This window comes from Chiloscyllium plagiosum, chromosome 32, assembly GCF_004010195.1.
Source record: "Chiloscyllium plagiosum isolate BGI_BamShark_2017 chromosome 32, ASM401019v2, whole genome shotgun sequence".
NCBI lineage: Eukaryota > Metazoa > Chordata > Chondrichthyes > Orectolobiformes > Hemiscylliidae > Chiloscyllium > Chiloscyllium plagiosum.
In genome coordinates, this window is record NC_057741.1 from 30,979,428 (window position 1) to 30,998,305 (window position 18,878).

The 18,878-nt window shown below is 42.2% G+C and overlaps 2 protein-coding genes across 8 annotated transcripts in view; one reads left to right on the forward strand and one right to left on the reverse strand.

Moving 5' to 3' along the window:
• Positions 1-269, reverse strand: part of aimp1a (aminoacyl tRNA synthetase complex interacting multifunctional protein 1a) — a 63,735-nt gene extending 63,466 nt beyond the window's left edge. The window contains exon 1 of one of the 2 annotated variants that reach the window (XM_043674345.1): positions 194-269. Coding sequence is in view for 1 of the 2 variants with exons in the window: in XM_043674342.1 (XP_043530277.1) it covers positions 78-79 (2 nt within the window). In the remaining variant the exon portion in view is untranslated. Of the gene's footprint in view, positions 1-77; positions 173-193 lie in introns of those variants that run through there. The other variant, XM_043674342.1, reaches the window with a different exon arrangement.
• Positions 270-370: 101 nt separating this feature from the next.
• Positions 371-18,878, forward strand: part of tbck (TBC1 domain containing kinase) — a 197,334-nt gene continuing 178,826 nt past the window's right edge. The window contains exon 1 of one of the 6 annotated variants that reach the window (XM_043674337.1): positions 371-453. The gene's annotated coding sequence lies outside the window, so the exon portion shown is untranslated. Of the gene's footprint in view, positions 454-3,466; positions 3,490-11,661; positions 11,812-18,878 lie in introns of those variants that run through there. The other 5 variants (XM_043674339.1, XM_043674341.1, XM_043674338.1 and 2 more) reach the window with 5 other exon arrangements.

An 18,878-nucleotide genomic window follows, 5' to 3' on the forward strand; every position in this document is an offset into this window, starting at 1 on the left:
TCTGGTGGGGGTGGGGAGTGATGTCTGGGGGTGGGTGGGGAGTGATGTCTGGGGGGGGGAGGTGGAACGTTACTCACATCAAATTCCAACCGTCCGCACACCAGGGGCTCTGACAGCCTCCGCGTGCCGCCTTACAGCTGCCTGTCTGAAGCCTGACATTTACACCCGCCACTCATACCCCGCATAATCTCACCGGGGCACAGAGAAACAAAAGATCCCCGCGATCCGAATATGAAACACCGTCGCTCCGGTCTTACTTTCCCGAAAGAAGGAAAAGCGGCGTGACCCCCCTGCGGGATGGGGCTTGACTTACTGACTCGGCGCGCTCTGGCCGAGCATTGTGGTAGCTGTAGTCCTGGTGCACCGACCTGAACTCTGTTAAACTCGGAGAACTACAAGTTCCAGTGTGCACTGGTGCCCTGCGACGGGCTATTTCCTGAAGAGAGACAAATGGTAAGGAACTAGCTTTGTGCTGAGGGATGAAGTTGAATTGCTGTAAGCTAGGGAATAAAATGTTGGTGATTTCTATCTAACAGTCGCTTTGCTTTAGATAATTAATTATTCTGTTTCACTTCTTTTCGTTGACAAGGCCAACATGGGATGTTTTATTATCTTTAAAGTGCTATGGTAATGTAAGATGTTGTTGAAGAATGATAACAATTTTATGTTAAAGCACATTCACCCTGTGAGCACTTGCATCCAGCTCCAGCAGGACCATTTAATTCCTTATCATAACTTGTCACTTCTCTCGGGTGTGGTTCAAGAAGACCACTCATGCATTCGACAGCATTCGAATTCACAATTCCCATCTATGCGTCCAACACGTTGCCTGGATATATTTAACCTCTCCTCATAAGTTAACACTTTGCCACTAGAAATTGCTTCTTAAACTTTACAAATAAGTACAGTTCCTGATATCACCACTCCCATAGTTCCGAGTCTGGACTAATCCTGATTTGTACCTCCAGAATTACATAATAACTAACTAAGTTGAGCCTCCCTTTAATGTGAATGATTTGGTTATGGGCTTTCTGGACTTGATCACAGGGTTTTCTTAGTTTCATTGTAGGTATGCCCTTAATTCCTTGCTTCTCCAATCTTAACTGTTTTGCCTTGTCTGTCAACTCTGCTTTCTTTCAGTATCTTTTCCTCTTTGTTAAGCAAGGATGTAAACTGATTGGAGGTAGTTCAGAGGAAGTTTATAAGATAATTTAAAATTAAGTACTGCATAGACTGAAGATCTGAAATCAAAACCAAGCGTTGGAGAAATTCAGAAGGTCTGTCAACATCTGTGGAGAGGGAAATATTTTGAATCTGATATGACTTTAGTTCTGAAGAACAGAAGTTCTGAAGATGAATTGGTATTTGTCTCTCCAGAGATGTTGCTGGATCTCCTGTGTTTCTCCAGCATTCTCTACATTGGCATTTATTCACCTGTCTCACTATATTTGTGTCTCTCTGTTCTGCCACAAACCTTACTAATTTCTTTGTACCTCCCCTAACACTTTAATAAATTCTCACTGAGTTTATTTTTCTTTCTTAATTTTTTTCACATTCGCAACTTTTTCTCTATTACTATTCTTGCCTGGCTTTCATCTTTGACTTCTTTGATCCCTCCTGCATTGACCCACAACTAGATTGTTCTGTTGTGGTATTTATCATTGTAAAGGTTTGCCTGTGGCAGACCTCTTGCCTGTAAACAAATTATCATGGTATCAGGCTCGTTTCAGAGACTAGAGCATGTAACATCATTTGTCGGTTCAGTGCAGTGTGGCAGAATGCTGTACTATTTTCCTATAAAATGTCAGGTGAAAAATATCCCATTACTATATTTGAGTAAGAGTAGGGCAGTTTTCTCACCTACATCTGACCAACTTTTTTACTTCAAACAAGTTGGGGGGAGTCCAGAACTAGAGGGCATAGGTTTAGTCTGAGAGTGGAAACATTTAAAAGAGACCTAAGGGATATCTTTTTCGCACAGAGGGTGTTGCATGTATGGAATGAGCTACCAGAGGAAACGGTCGAGGCTGGTACAATTACAATTAAAAGGCATCTGGATGAGTATATGAATAGGAAGGGTTTGGAGGAATACAGGCCCAATGCTGGCGAATGGGACTAGATCAATTTAAGATGTCTGGACGGCATGGACGAGTTGGACTGAAGGGTCCAACTGTATATCTCTATGACTCTAAAGTAACAAAACCTCATAATCTGGAGACCTATCATAACCAGAGGATTTTTGCAGTGTGCATAGTGGCTGTAATTTAGTTATTTTGCTGTAAATTGTATCGGTCTTTGAGGAGTATCCAGTTTTCTTGCATTCTGTCTGAAATTCAGAGCTCATCCTTAATTTGGATAATATAGCAGCTAATTTATGCTGTATCATTTGTGGTTTGTCTACATAGTTTGACTATTTTTACAGAAAATTACCATGTATTTTACACATGTCTGATGAGGTTTGTCACATGAAAGTGCATTTACTGTGACTAGGATACGTTTCTTGTCTTAGAGTGATGACAGTATTTGCTGACTTGTGTTAGGTTAGCTCAGTGGTAGCCCTCTTGCTTCAAAGTTGGAACATTGTGCGTTTTAAGATCCTGTCTAACACAGTGCTGCTGGGGAAGTGTTGCACTATTCAATATGTATCAGATGAGACTAGAAATTAAGAAGCTATAAACTCACCCAAGCATACAATAAAGATTCAGTTTTGATAGTTGATAAAAGGCAGGGAAATACTCTTGGTATCTTTGCTGATATTTGTTCATTAACCATTACTTGGAATTGCTGCATTTTCTAGTAAAGAATCCCTACAGTATGGAAACAGGCCCTTCAGCCTAAATGGTCCACACCGACCCTCCAAAGAGTAACCCACTCAGACCCATTCCGCTACATTTACCCCGACTAATGCACCTAACCTATATATCCCTGAACACTGGGCAATTTTAGTTCAGCCAATTCATGTAACCTGCACATCTTTGGATTGTGGGAGGAAACCGGAGCACCCAGAGGAAACCCACGCAAGCACTGGGAAATGTGCAAACCCCAGAAAGTCGCACGAGGTTGGAATTGAACCCTGTCCCTAGCGCTGTGAGACAGCAATGCTAACCACTGAGCCACCCTGCTGACAAGCAACAATTTTCACACACCCAAAGTACTTCACTGGCTGCAGAGTGCTCAACCAGAACTTAAGACTATTATGGATGCTTAATAAATGTGTTTCTATACTTAATAGTAAATCTTCCAAAACATTTCTCATTCCATGGGTTCTTAACTTTGATCTGCAGTGTTCAGCATAAAGTGACCTTCTGTTTTGGGGCTCCATGCTGAGTTTGCAGCTGTTCCCCTAACATCAGTGACAGAAATCCGTGTCAGTCACATTGAAATAGGGCCAATATTGTACTGGTTTGAAATTCTTCACTTAAACCTGACTTTTCTTTTTGCAGTGTTTGTCACTAAGCTACGGCAGTGATGCTGAAAAGATTAATTGAGGTAATGGCATCTGGTATTCAGGCAGATATGCCAAATTAGGTCGTGTAGTGACTATATTTGGAAAGTACTCTCTGATATTTTCTCTCTGGAATTGAGAATCTAGTGGGAAGTGCCACACTGATTAGTCACATAGGGACAATTCTGGTTCTCATCAACATCAATGACATTGAGAAGGACAGTTATAATTGCAGGCAGTACATTTGTATTGAAAAACATCAACCTCTTGTGTTCACTGCATGAAGGCAGATTTAGCCCACAATGTTACTATCTCCAACATAATTAGGGCAAGAAGGCAGGTTGTAAATCCAGTCCAGTTGGAATGAGACTTTAAATCTATGTCCTCTGGTTATTGCCCCCTTTCATCCAATCTACGTCCATCACAGTCATAGGTGTCTATCAGAACCCCTGTCAGTCTTTGTTACTCCAGTCCCACAGCAAGTAACTCACATCCAAAATCCTGTCCAAGTTAGGAGCAAAACAATTTTCTCCACTTGTCTGTATGAGCACAGCTCCATCAAACAATTAAGAAACTTGACTCCATCCAGGATAAAGCAGCCGACTTGATTGGTACTACATCCATAAACACTCACTCTATTCACGTTGACACATAGTAGCAGCAGTATATCCCATCTGCAACACGCACTGCAGAAATTCACCAGGACTCCTTAGATAGCACACTCCAAAACCATAACTACTGCTGTGTGGAAGGCCAAGGATGGCAGATACATGAGAACACTACTACCTGCAACTTCCCCTCCAAGCCACTCACCCTCCTGACTTAAAAAATCATCGTTCCTTCAGTTTTGCAGAGTCAAAATCCAGGAACTCTCTCCCTAAAGGTCTACCTACAGCACACGGGTTGCAGAAGTTCAAGGATGCAGCTCACCACTACTGTCTCAAAGGCAATTAGGGATGGACAATAAATGCTGACCCAGCCACCATTTGCATATCATCTGAATAAATTTTAAGTGTTTTGAGATAATATGCAGGCCAATAAGAAGAGAACTCTGTTCTAAAAATGAAGTCATGAATTAGATTCATAGCTGTATTAGAAGTGGGGTAGTTTCAGTGGTAGAGACACATTTTGTTTTGAAGTTGAAAGATTACCATCTTGTTGACAGGACATGTGTTTCAGCAGAACTTTCTCTATGGTCTAAGCTTTAATTAGAAACCAGAGAGGTAGCTCAAGTCTGAAACAGGAGAATGGAGACCCAGGTAAGAACCAAAGGTTGTAGCTTTGGGCTATTACCACTCAAGTATTCTGAAGAAAAGAAAATTCGAATGCTGGCAATTGGAATTAAAATAAAAAATGGCAGAAAATTCAGGTCTGACAGCATCTGTGGAGAGAGAAGTCAAGTTAATGTTTCTGTTCTATGACCTAGTTTTTAGAAGGGTTGCAGAACAGAAATGTTAACTTCTTTGTTTTCCTGCACAAATGCTGCAACATCTGCTGAGTATACATTTTCTTTTGACTTGGTTTATTGTTGTCACATGTACTGAGTTACAGTGAAAAGTGTTGTTTTGCATGCTATGCAAGCAGATTGTACTTTGTATTGTGCATCGGGTTGGAGGTGATAACATAGAGTCATAGAGGTGTACAGCATGGAAACAGACCCTTCGGTCCAACCCATCCATGCCGACCATATATCCCAATCCAATCTAGTCCCAACTGCCAGCACCTGGCCAGCACCTGGCCCATATCCTTCCAAACCCTTTCTATTCATATGCCCATCTAAATGCCTCTTAAATGTTGCAATTGTACCAGCCTCCATCACTTCCTCTGGCAGCTCATTCCATACACGTACCACTCTCTGTGTGAAAAAGTTGTCCCGTAGGTCTCTTTTATATCTTTCCCCTCTTACCCCAAACCTATGCCCTCTAGTTCTGGACTCCCCGACCCCAGGGAAAAGACGTTGCCTATTTACCCTATCCATGCCCCTCATAATTTTGTAAACCTCTATAAGGTCACCCCTCAGCCTTTGACACTCCAGGGAAAACAGCTCCAGCCTGTTCAGCCTCTCCCTACAGCTCAAATCCTCCAATCCTGGCAACATCCTTGTAAATCTTTTCTGAACCCTTTCAAGTTTCACAACATCTTTCCGATAGGAAGGAGACCAGAATTGCATGCAATATTCCAACAGTGGCCTAACCAATGTCCTGTACAGTCGCAACATAGTGCAAAATACAGTGTTATAGCCACAGAGAAGGTGCAGAAAGTGAAATCATTGAAAGGTCCATTAAAAAGACTGATAACAGCAGGGAAGAAGCTGTTCTTGAATCTGTTTGTACGTGTATTCAAACTTTTATAACTTCTGCTCAACTGAAGAGGGTGGAAGAGAATATAACCGGGGTTGATGGGATCTTTGATTACGATGGTTACTTTCCCGAGGCAATGGGAAGTATAGGTTCAGTCAATGGATGGAAGGCTGGTTCGCGTGATGCACTGGGTTGTGCTCATGACTTTTTATGATCGTGTGTATTATGTTAAAAGAAAATAATTGCCATGTAAGTTTGGATCATTTTTATTCCCTGCAGGCAGAGCATTGACAGTTTCTCTTGTAAACTGATGTGACTGAAAAGTCGTAATTATGTCAGACTTTTTAAATCCTGGTTTACAAAGCTTAGTTTTATTATCTGTTCTTGCCAAGAACATTGTGCAGTTTCAAAGGCAGGAATGTTTTTTTTTTGCAATTAGAATTTAGAGACATTTTAATAGGAAAGAAGGCATGATGAAGGAAATGTCTTGAGACAAACTAGCTCTGTGTTCAGAGGTGGGGCAAGTGCAGGAACATGGAAGTAGGAATACTCCCATCAAGCATGTTCTGCCATTATATTAAATTATGGCTGATCATCTACCTCAAAGTTTGCCCAAGGTATCCCCTTATCCCTTAATGTCATGATTCTCCATAAATTGAACAGTTTTTGCCTTGAACGTTCTCAGTGATTGAGCTTCTACACCTGCCTGAGCAAGAGAAGTACAAAGCTTCACCCCGAGCAGCGAAATTACTCCTCGTCTTAGTCTTGATTGGCCTACCATTTCTTCTGAAATTGTTCGCTTGTTCTAGATTCACCAGCCTAAGCAAATGTCATATTTTCATTCCCACATCATATTTTAAGTTACAGTCAGATCACTCTTTATTCTTCAAACTCTAGATAATACAGTCCCAGTGTCCTCATTGTCTTCCCATCAGACAGCCCACAACCCAGCGATTAAGCTGATGAAATTCTGTTGCACTTCCTCAACGGCAAGCCTATCAATCTTTAGACAAGGGGAGCACGTATGTACAAAGGCTCTACACAACTGCAGCAAGACAACTTTTTCCTGTGTGCAAGTTCCCTTGTGATGAAGGCCAACATACTGTTAAGATTAGAGTGTTGCTGGAAAAGCACAGCAGGTCAGGCAGCATCCGAGGAGCAGGAAAGCCAACATTTCGGGCAAGAGCCCTTCCTGATAAAGGGCTTTTGTCCGAAACATCGATTTTCATGCTCTTTGGATGCTGCTTGACCTGCTGTGCTTTTCCAGCACCACTCTAATCTAGACTCTAGTTTCCAGCATCTGCAGTCCTTATTTTTACCAACATACTGTTTGCCTTCCTCTCTGACAGTTGCACCCACATTCTAGTTTTTAGTGACTCATGAACAAGGAGACAAAAGCCCTTTCGGATACCAGCACTTCCGAACTTCTCATCACTTGAGAGAGATTCTGCCTTTGTACTTTTTCTACCAAAGTGAATAGCCTCCCATTTAAATATATTATGTTCCATCTGCTATGTTCTTACAAAATTGACTTGCCCTGTCTCGGTCAGCTTGAAATTCCCTTGCATTCTTCTGAAAACGTGCATTCCCAACTGGTTGTAAATTTGGAAAGAGACATTTTCTAATCAACCTGTCTGGAGGTACTATTTCTGGTGACCTGGGCCAAATTCATCCCTCAATTAATGGCACAAAAGGAAGTGAACTAATGAAAGGAAAGGAAAGTGAAGGAGCTGGTGCAGGGGGCAGGCTTTCAGTTCTTGGATCATTGGGACGTCTTCTGGGCACGGGAGGGAACCAATATCCTGCAGGGAGGTTCACTAGTTTTACTCAGGAGGGTTTCAACAAGAATGGCAGAGGACTAGGAACCAGAGCATCAGGTGGAGGGATGGAGGGGAAGGTATATATTAGGACCAGTAAATCAGAAAGAAAAGACAGGCAGAGACAGGTAAATGAACATGATGGTACTAGTGAGCTGAAGTGTGTATATTTCAACGCAAGGAGTATTATAGGTAAGGTAGCTTGGATCAACACTTAGGGCTATGATGTTGCAGCCATTACAGAGTCTTGGTTGAGAGAGGGACAGGACTGGCTGCTCAACGTTCCAGGGTTTTGTTACTTTAGAGGAGATAGAGGATTTGCATTACAGATCAGGGATAATATTATATCTGCACTCAGAGAGGACAGAGTGGAGGGCTCTTTCACTGAGGCAATATGTGTAGAGCTCAAAAATAAGACGGGTGCAATCACTCTGATAGGATTATACCAAAGGCCCCAACAGCCACTGAGGAACAAACATGTAGGCAGATTATGGAAAGGTGCAGTAAAAACTGATGTCAGAGTGGGTGATTTTAATTTTCCCAATATTGACTGAGACTCTCTTAGAGCATGAGGCTTAGATGGGGCAGAATTTGTTCAGTGCATCCAAAAGGGTTTCTTGAAACAATATATGGATTGTCCAAGTAGAGCAGGAGCCATCCTGGATCTTGTACTGGCTAATGATTCTGGCCAGGTAACTGACCATTCAGTGAGAGAGCATTTTGGAAACAGTGATCACAACTCCTTTGGTTTTAAGATAGTTATGAATGAGGATAGATCAGGACCTTGTGGGAAGGTACTAAACTGGGGGAGGGGAAATTACGTCAGTATTAGGCAGGAGCTAGGAAAGAGCTGTAATCAGGTAAGTCCACATTTGACATGTGGAAATTGTTTAAAGACCTACTGATGAGAGTTCAGGACCGGCATGTTCCAGTCAGAAAGAAGGACAAGGATGGCAAGGTAAGGGACCCTTGGATAATGAGGGAGTTAATGAATTTAGTCAAAAGGTTAAAAATAAAAGCATTTTTAAGACTTAAGAAGGTAAATTCAGACAGGACCCATGAGGAATACAAAGAAAGCAGGAAGGAACTCAAACACGAAATTAGGGGAACAAGAAGGGGCCATGAAATGACCTTGACAAGTCAGGTTAAAGAGAATCCTATGGGATTCTATCGATACAGTAAAATCAAGAGGATAACTGGGGAGAAGATGGGTCAACTCAAGGATAAAGAAGGGAATTTGTACTTGGAGGCAGAGGATGTGGGTGAGGTCCTAAATGAGTACTTTGTACCAGTATTTACCCAGGATAAGGAAATGGAGAGTAGTGAGATGTGTGGAGCATGCTAATATGCTAAGGCATTTTGAGATCAAGAAAGAAGTTGTGTTGGGTCTTCTGAAGAGCGTTAAGGTGGATAAGTCTGCATGGCCTGATGTTATCTAACCCAGATTATTGAAAGAGGCAAGAGAGGAGATTGCTGGAGCTTTTGTATCCTCACTAGCCACTGGAGGGGTCGAGGAGGACTGGTGAGTAGTTAATGTTGTTTCTTTATTCAAGAAGTGAAATCGAGATAATTCAGGAAATTATGGACTGGTGAGTCTCCCATTTGTGGTTTGAACATTATTGGAGAAAATTCTTAGGGATAGGATTTACGCATATTTGGAAAAGCGTGGCTTAATTAGGGACAGTCAGCATGGCTCTGTGAAGGGCAGGTCATGTCTTACTAACTTGAATTTTTTCGAGGAGGTGACAAAGGTGATTGATGAGGGTGGAGCAGTGGATGTTATCTATGTGGATTTTAGTAAGGCTTTCAACAAAGTCCCTCATGGTAGGTTCATCCAGAAGATTAAGATGCATGGGATCCACGGTGACTTGGCTGTGTGGATTCAGAATTGGCTTGCCCATAGAAGGCAGAGGTACAGTTTTAATGGTGGTAGGGTGATTTTCAGGCTGGAGGTGCATGACTAGTGGTGCTCTGCAGGGATCCATACTGGGACCTCTACTGTTTGTGATTTATATAAATGACTTGGTTTAAAATATAGACGGATGGGTTAGTAAGTTTGCAGACAGCACAAAGATCACTGGAGTTATGGATAGTGTAGAAGGTTGTCAAAGCATACAGTGGGATATAGATTGGTTACAGATGGAGTTTAATCTGTATAAGTGTGAGGTGCTGCACTTTGGGAGATCGAATGTTAGGGAAAAGTATACAATTAATGGCAGGACCCTGAACAGCATTGATGTACTGAGGAATCTTGAAGTTCAAATCCTGAAAATGGCCACGCAAGTAGATAGGGTGGTAAGGACGGTGTATGGCATGCTTGCCTTTATTGATTGGGGATTAAGTATAAGAGTCAGGATGTTAGGTTGCAGCTTTATAAGACTTTGGTTAGGCCACACTTACTGCGTTCAATTCTGATCGCTACATTGAGAAAGTGTATAAGATATGAGCAGGTAGGGAAAGAATTAAGTTTAGGGTTGCTTGACAAAAGGCTCGGCTCGCATGACTTGGACCAGATAAGAACTTGCAGCAAACACTGGGTGCTGGAGGCAAGGGTAGTAGGTTGACGAGGTGAAACTGCATTCCTTATGTAAAGCCATTTAACAAGATGAAGAAACATTCATTGTATAACGCCAGATGGCTTAGTCTTTACTGTTGATGATCGATGATTGTAACGGTCACCCAATCAATATAGATGTTGCCTTATTTGGAGGCTGCTCCCAATAAGTGACTATATAATTCATTAATAATCTGCTGTTTGAGAGAAGACCAAGGACTCATGTCTCTGTGCACATGGGCGATTGTTCTTTCTCCCTCCATTGCCCGGAAGAAAGATGAAGGAGGTAAAGCCATCCTGTGTCTCTGAGTGTTTGCTTCACCTGATACAGGTATAGGGAAATGGATGACAACATTACAGGAAGGATATGGAGGCTTTGGAAAAGATGCAGAAAAGGTTTACCACGATGCTGTCTGGATTAGAGGCTATGAGCTATAAGGAGAGGTTAGGAAAAACTCAGGTTGTTTTCTCTGGAGCGGCAGAGTCTGAAGGGAGACTTGATAGAAGTCTACAAAATTATAAGATGCATAGATAGGGTTGACAATCAGAATCATTTTTCTAGAGTTGAAATATCTAAAACTAGGGGGGAGGGGGCAAGTTCAAAGGAGACGTGAGGAGCAAGGTTTTTTTACATAGAGAGTGGTAGGAGTGTGGAACATGCTGTCATGGTGGTGATGGAGGCAGATACAATAGGGGCTTTTAAGAGACTTTTAGATCAACACATGAATGCAAGGAATGGAGGGCTATGGACCAAGGTCAGGCAAAAGGGATTAGTTTAATTTGGCGTCTTGTTTGGCACAACATTGTGGGTTGAATGACCCGTTCCTGTGCTGTGCAGTTTTGTTCTGTGTTCTACCTAAAGTTATCCAATTGTCCAAGTGAATTGGCTGCAGAGTTTCCTACATTACAACAGCAATAATACTTCAAAACTATAAAGCACTCTGGATCGAGCAATAGTTATGAACGGTGCATTATGAGTATAAGTCATTCTTTACTTATCTCAGTGTAAAGATCCATTGTTGGGAGAAATGATGGCCTAATGGTATTAATTTAGAGACCTTGGCACTCTTTTGGCACAGAGGTTGTGTCCCTATGCGAATATATATTGGGTGTAAGTGGGCAGGGAAAGAGTTAAGTTCTGAGTTTTGTGAAATAAGAGGTTCAGCAGAGCATGATTCAGATCAAATAAGAACTTCGTTAGCAATGAGGTGCTGGAGGCAAGGGTAATGGGTTAACAAGGTGGAAAAGCAGTCATTATGTAACAATACTGGAAGCATTCAGTATATGAGGTCAGTTTAATAATGTGAAGTCAGTTATTCATTGTGTAACAGCAGATGGCTTAATCTTTATTATTGACACTCGCTGATTGTAACCGTTACCCAATTAATATGTATGTTGTCTTATCTGGATGCTCCTTCCTGTAAAGTGACTGTATAGTTAATTGAGAAACTGCTGTTCCAGAGAAGACTGTGAACTTATGTCCCTGTGCACCTGGGCGATTGTTCTCTCTCCCTCCAGGGCCTGGAATAAAGATGAAGGAGGTAAGACTATATTGTGTCTCTGAGCGTTTTGCTTCGACTGAGGGGGGAGGGGGAAACGGGACAACACCTACCCTTGGACTAGGAGACCCAGGCTCCTCCCACCTGCTCCGGAGGTGTCTAATAACGTCTCTGAACAGGTTGCTTCGAAAAATAGGTCAAATTCTTTAAAAAATGTTCTGGGTTCGAATCACACCGTGGTAGAGAGTGGATTTTGAATTCAATAAACTCCAGGAATTAAGATTTTAATGATGACCTTGTTGATTGTTGGAAAAAAAATCATCTAATTTACTAATAATCTTTAGGGAAGGAAATTGCCATTCTTACTTGGTCTGACGTACATGTGACTCCAGACCCACAATAAAGTAATTGACTCTTAACTGCCCTCTGGGCAATTACATATGGACAGTAAATGCTCGCCTAGCCAGTCATCCTGCATCCTGTGAATGAATGAAAAAGAACTTAAAAATCACATGACACCAGGTTATAGTCCAACAGGTTTATTTGGAAGCTTTCAGAGTGTTACTTCTTCGTCAGGTAGCTAGTTGAGCAGGATCATAGGACGCAGAATTTATAGTAAAAGATCAAAGTGTCATATAACTGATACGATCTATTGAACAAACCTAGATTGCTGTTAAGTCTTTAAAAACTTAGAATGGGTTGCAGGTTTTGATTCATTAATTTGTAAATCCCAGGACTTCTTTCAAGTCACATTCCTGAGATAACTTAAGATTTCATAAAAAAAAGTGACACCTCAGCTCAGACAGTGCATTAAAGGTGTAAGGTTGGAGTCTGTCTGTGTCCCAATCTTGAGTCAGACTGGTTTTGTTTCCAAAGTAGGAATTTACAAAATATCACATGGACTCACTACCTACAGATTGTGTGTGTTTTTTGAACAAAATAGAATGTATCCGCAAATACAAATCTGCAAATTCAAATCCATCCCTTAGACTTGTGTTTGTGTGTGTGTGTCTCTTAACTCATGCATATGTCATGAATAAAATAGAGGCTGCATAGATCAATATGAATTTTTGGTATGGGTGATTTGGGGAGGGGTCATTTCTTCAATGTTTCTCAAGTGGACAGCACTGATTGGCTATCCTATTGGAAAAAAATGTGCTTTGGCATTGGTCCAATTAGGCTAATTAGGAAGCGTTTCTATTCCTTCAAGATCCAGGATGTTTGATCTGTTTGTAAGCGCTTGGCACCAAAGCTAAATGCTCAATGTAACCTCCAGTAGGAGTTTGGAAGCTAGTTTTGGTCTGTGAATTACGAGTGATGTGACCAATCTTAAATGATCATTTTGCAACTTCCATCCTTCTTTGTTCTTATATCCAGAAGTGTTACCTCACACAACTGACCATCCCAACACCAAATGACTATGACCTTATTTTTGTTTTAAATATTGACCATCACCAGTAATCACCACCATGCAGCCAATTAGAAATTTACATGCAAAGTGCATTGTGGGCAAATGCAAGCCATCAAAAGTGAGGCAACTTTGACTTTTTCTTTTTTTTAATTTCAAAAATATACTTTATTCATAAAATTATTTGGATCTCTATACAATTGGTTATGCCATTCTTGTGCACACATTACATTGCTTTACATACAGACATCGAAATTTATTTTTCCTATATACAAGTCAGTACATTTACTATCCAGTTCTTCTGCTGAGGCATCAGTCGAGCCCAAATGACTGGGTGAGCCCCCTGTTCTTTTTAGGCAGACAGATGTTACATGGTGGTCTTTCCCCACCGCGCCTTGGCGGTAGCTGCCCCAAGCTTCGATGTGTCCCTCAACACGTAGTCCTGGACCTTGGAATGTGTCAGTCTGCAACACTCAGTTGGGGTCAGCTCCTTCAGCTGGAAGATCAACAGGTTTCAGACCACCCAGAGAGCGTCCTTCACCGAGTTGATGATGCTCCAGGCACAATTGACGTTCATCTCGGTGTGCGTCCCGGGGAACAGACCGTAGAGCATGGAGTCCCGCGTCACCGCGCTGCTCGGAACGAACCTCAACAAACACCACTGCATTCCTCTCCAGACTTCTTCTGCATAGGCATAGTCCAGAACAAGATGTGTGACAGTCTCGTTTCCCCGCGCCCCGCAGCCGCTTTGAGGGCAGCGTGCGGTGCGGCAGAGAGTCCGGGCGTGCATAAAGGATCTCACAGGCAGAGCCCTTCTCACCACCACCCAAGCCATGTCTTGGTGCTTGTTGGAAAGTTCTGGCAATGAGGCATTCTGCCAGCTCAGGGAACCGCTCGATAGGATCCGCCTTCTCCTTTTCCCGAAGGGTCTCAAGGACACTACGTGCTCACCACATCCTGATGGACTTGTGGTCAAAGTGTTTTTCTTCATAAACTTCTCCACGAAGGACAGGTGATACAAACGGTCCAAAGACTCGGAGTGTTCCGCGGCAGTGAGGCCAGGCCCATCCTTCGCAACACCGGGGACAGGTAGAACTTCAGTATGTGGTGATACTTGGTGTTTGCGTACCGGGGATCCATGCTCAGCTTGATACAGCCACACAAAGGTGGCCATCAGGGTGAGGGTGGCATTGGTTGTGCTTTTTTCCCCATTGCCCAGATCTTTATACATCGACTCCCTTCGGACCTGGTCCATCATTGATCTCCATATAAAATGGAAGATGGCCCGGGTGAGTGCAGCGGCACAGGTTCTGGGAAAAGGCCAGACCTGTGCCACGTATAACAGCAATGACAGTGCCTCACACCTGATGACCAGATTTATACCCATGATGGGCAGTGATTGTAGCTTCCATCTGCACAGTTTCTGCCTCTTTTTCAATGTTTGTGAGGAGGGCTGCTGAAATATTTATGATTGTTGGCTTTTAAACCCATTTAGAAAAGTAGAACTATGTTAACTTCCACCTTTTGGAAGTTGGTGACTTTGAAACTCGATTGAGCAAGTCACTGAGATTTGAAATCATTTAATATTTTACTGAACTCTCACTGACATAAAGAATGCAGTGAAGTTTTGGCCCAACATGGAGAGCATCTTACTGATCCTCATGGTAAGAAGGCAAACAGAAAATGGAATTTCAAGAAAGGAAAACAAAAATAAGTGCGCAACTGCTTAGAGAAGGAAAGAGTGAGCAATCAATGGTTGGACAGAAGCAGGGAAACTGTGAAGGAAAAGGAATGAAAGCAGATAATTACTTCATCAACTAAATGTTCCAAGTTATTTTAGTGGTCAGACATTGAGTTCTAATTTCAAATGTTTATATCCAGAAGGCATTTGGGGTTTTATCTCTGTACCACACTCCTAATTGTAACTCATACCAAATGCTGATCAACTGGCCTTTATATTACATATCTTGAACATGAAGCAAAGTTGGAATGTCCTTCATTAACCCCTGCCTGTTTATGCACTTAAGAGCAGATGGTGAGTACATTTCTTGAATTCTACTACTTTGCGTTTTGCCTCACGTTGTCAATTGGGCCGTGACGCTAGTATAGAGGCGAGAGGTCAACAATTTTTTTGATGAAGGCAAAAGTGGGTACTGCAGATGCTGGAAATCAGAGTCTAGATTAGAGTGTTGCTGGAAAAGCACAGCAGGTCAGGCAGCATCCGAGGAGTAGGAAAATCGACGTTTCGGGCAAAAACCTCTTCATCGGGAATGAAGGCAGGGAGCCTCCGGGGTGGAGAGATAAATGGGAGGGAGATAAATGATAATGATGAACCTAATTTATTAACTTGTTATATTTCCTTAATGAAAGTAAATCAAGGTGACTTGTTAACTCTGCATGGACAACATGCTTTGTAGCCTTGCACAGTAAAAATAAGGAGTTTGAGAATATTTAGAATTAATTTAGTGAAAGATTGTCTTCACTGAGATTTGTGAAGACTTCTTAAATTGCTGTCCTTTTCCCATTTCCCAGCTGTAAGTGATTGGACAAGTCTCCAGAGGAAAGATTTGGTGTTTGGTGAGGAGATGTCTAGTGCTAATTTAAAACTCTGATCTGTCATAAATAATTTCTGCTGCCTTGTTTTTGGTTTCAAATGTAACAGCCATGCAAACACTTAGTTCAAATTATCCACAATAGGAATTGCAATAGGCTGGGGCCTCTGTTTAGAACATAGAACAGTACAGCACAGAACAGGCCCTTCAGCCCACGATGTTGTGCCGACCATTGAGCCTCATGTAAGGTAAACCTCATGTACGAACCCTCAAATTTCTGTGACCATATGCATGTCCAGCAGTCTCTTCAATATCCCCAATGACCTCACTTCCACAACTGCTGTTGGCAACGCATTCCATGCTCCCAAAACTCTTTGCGTAAAGAGAGTTTTCAGATTTATTGAAATGTATTTGAATGCTAGCTTTCACAAGTATTTTCCAATCAACTAATCAGAGCTGTTGTAACACACTTCTGGAGCAGGTGGAACTTGATCCTGGGCCTCCTGGCCTAAAGGCAGGGACACAACCACTGTGTCCCAAAAGCCCTCTTCTACCTTTTTAACTTTATGCTTGGGTATGGTATCTTCTGCTTTACTGTACTGTAAGCCATTGCTTAGTAATGCTACCTCACTAACTTGAAACTCTCAGGTGAGACTTGTGATGACATCAGCAGATGCTGCTTTCAGTTGAAGCAAGCTTATTGTCTTGGAAGGAGAAGAGAGAAAAACATTACTTGATAAACATTGTTGTTAAATGTGATAATCAGTGGTGAAGTGTGGCTAATTGAAAATCCAGATGCAGCAAATTGTGCATTTGTAGACTTTGCTGTTAGGCATGCAAACTCAGTACTGATTTGCATTACTTACTGATAAGAATTTTAATCTTTTATTCCACTTGTTTTTAAAATGGAAAGAAAAAATGCAGAGTATTTCTTCTTTATCACAGAATGTGGGTGTCAGACATGATCAGGCTATTTGATAGTGCTGAGAGTATGGTTGGGAGGAGCTGGGGAAAACTGAAAGGAACATGTAACATGGTAAACTAAAATCTGGCTTTGTAGCAGTGAATGTCACTGTCTATTGCAGATAAAAACCCAATCATCAGCTGCAAGATACACTCAGTGTTGCTGTATGTTGCGGTGTTCTGGTCCATACCCCACTCTGTACCATGCATTTTTCATCATGTCTAGTGATGCAAAGTGATCTGTGTCTGCAGAGACATATTAATTTCTGGACAAGGGAGAGAGAAAATCTAACCCTCAGTGTGCATCTTTATAAAGCTATGTGTATATGTCAGTCTACAAGCACCAATTTTCCTACTTGCTGAGGTTCAGTCAGTTCCCAGTGCTGCAGAAGATGTCTATTCCATAATACCATAAGATACTGGAGCAGAATTAGGTCATTCAGCTCATTGAGTCTGCTCAGCCATTCGATCATGCTTGATATGTTTCTCAACCCTATTCTCTTTTCTTCTCCTTCGATTCCCTTACTATTCAAGAGCCTATCTATCACTTTCTTAAATACACTCAATGTCTTGGCCTCCACAGCCTCTGGCTGAATAAATTCCTCCTCATTTCCATTCTAAAGGGACGTCCCTTCACTCTGGGGCTGTGCCCTCAGGTCGTATCTCTCTTACTAGTGGGAACATCTTCTCCACGTCCATTCTATCCAGGCCTGTCAGTATTCTGTACATTTCAAAGAGATCCCTCCTCATCCTTCTGAATTCCAAGTACAGACCCAGAGTTCACAAATATTTCTTGTGTGACAAGCCCTTTATTCCCAGGATCATTCTTGTGAACCTCCTCTGGACCCCCTCCAAGGCGAGCACATCCTTCCTTAAATAATGGGTCCAAAGCTGCTCACAATATTCCAAATGCAGTCTGACCAGAGTCCCGTTGCCACAGAATGCTCCACCCATTTGGACTGTGCCATGCTGCCTGCCCCCCTTTGTAGACATTTATGTAAAGAAACCCCTTTGACCACATCTGGGATGGATCTGCACTTGCAAAAAGGTGATGGTTGAGCCTTTTGGTTGGCGCCCTGAGAACACTGCTCTAGTAATTTGTGGAATGCCTCACAGCCAGAGCTTTCAGATAAGCACTAAGATGCAGCTTGACTGGTTGTTAGAAAGTCCATCCCTGTCATATCCATGCTGCATGTCCTGAGTCTTAAGCTTCTGGCACAGTACCCTCAAAGCAGCTGTGGTGAGGAAATGCCATTGTCCACTTCCTGCTAGAATAAGCCTTTGTGAGAAAGCTCTGGAAAGAGGTGCAGTGGTTTTCTGCAATGTTCATCTCAAGTAGGTCCTTGACACAAGGCTTTGTGCTTCATGGCCCATTCACATAGATGCAAACCATGACAAATAACATATGCAGCTGGTTAACCATCAACATTAAAAGGCACTGTTTAGTCTACCTGAAGCTCGGTGATCTTCCAGCGCAGAGTTTCCCACGCCGGAGTTTTGTAGACTGGCAGATGACACAGCCCAGGGTGATTTGCAGGAGATACTAAAACCTGAGACAGTCACTATGGAGGTTCAGTGAGGAACAGACACTTTCTAAGGTCTCCCTGCTGTATTATACCAAGGGTCTGGCACCTTGCTCAGTATATTATCATGGAATATAAATTGTAAATGTTATGTATAATTGGAATTGCATTGAGGCACCTCAGACTGCCATGTACTACATGGAATGAATTTGACTACATAGTAATTTTGATAAAGTCAAATTTTAACAGTTATGAAATATAATTTTATAAATCTTCATGAATAAGTTGTTATCGAACATCTCTAGAATAAAATAAAATGAATATTCATTATTTAATGACATCCCAATGTTCTTTTCAGCTAAGAATTGCTATATATTCACCATTGTATCTATATTACCACAGTGACTACATTGCAGAAGTACGTTGCTGGCCCTTTGGGCATCCTGAGATTTTAAAAAGCTTTATATTACTGTAGGTCTTTCATTCCACTCATCAGATAAATGAGGCAGAGCTGGAAATGTGTTGCTGGAAAAGCGCAGCAGGTCAGGCAGCATCCAGGGAACAGGAGAATCGACGTTTGGGGCATAAGCCCTTCTTCAGGAATGGGGAAAGTTTGTCCAGCAGGCTAAGATAAAAGGTAGGGAGGAGGGACTTTGGAGAGGGGCGTCGGAAATGTGATAGGTGGAAAGAGGTCAAGGTGAGGGTGATAGGTCAGACATCAGAGCTGGAAATGTGTTGCTGGAAAAGCGCAGCAGGTCAGGCAGCATCCAGGGAACAGGAGAATCGACGTTTCGGGCATAAGCCCTTCTTCAGGAAT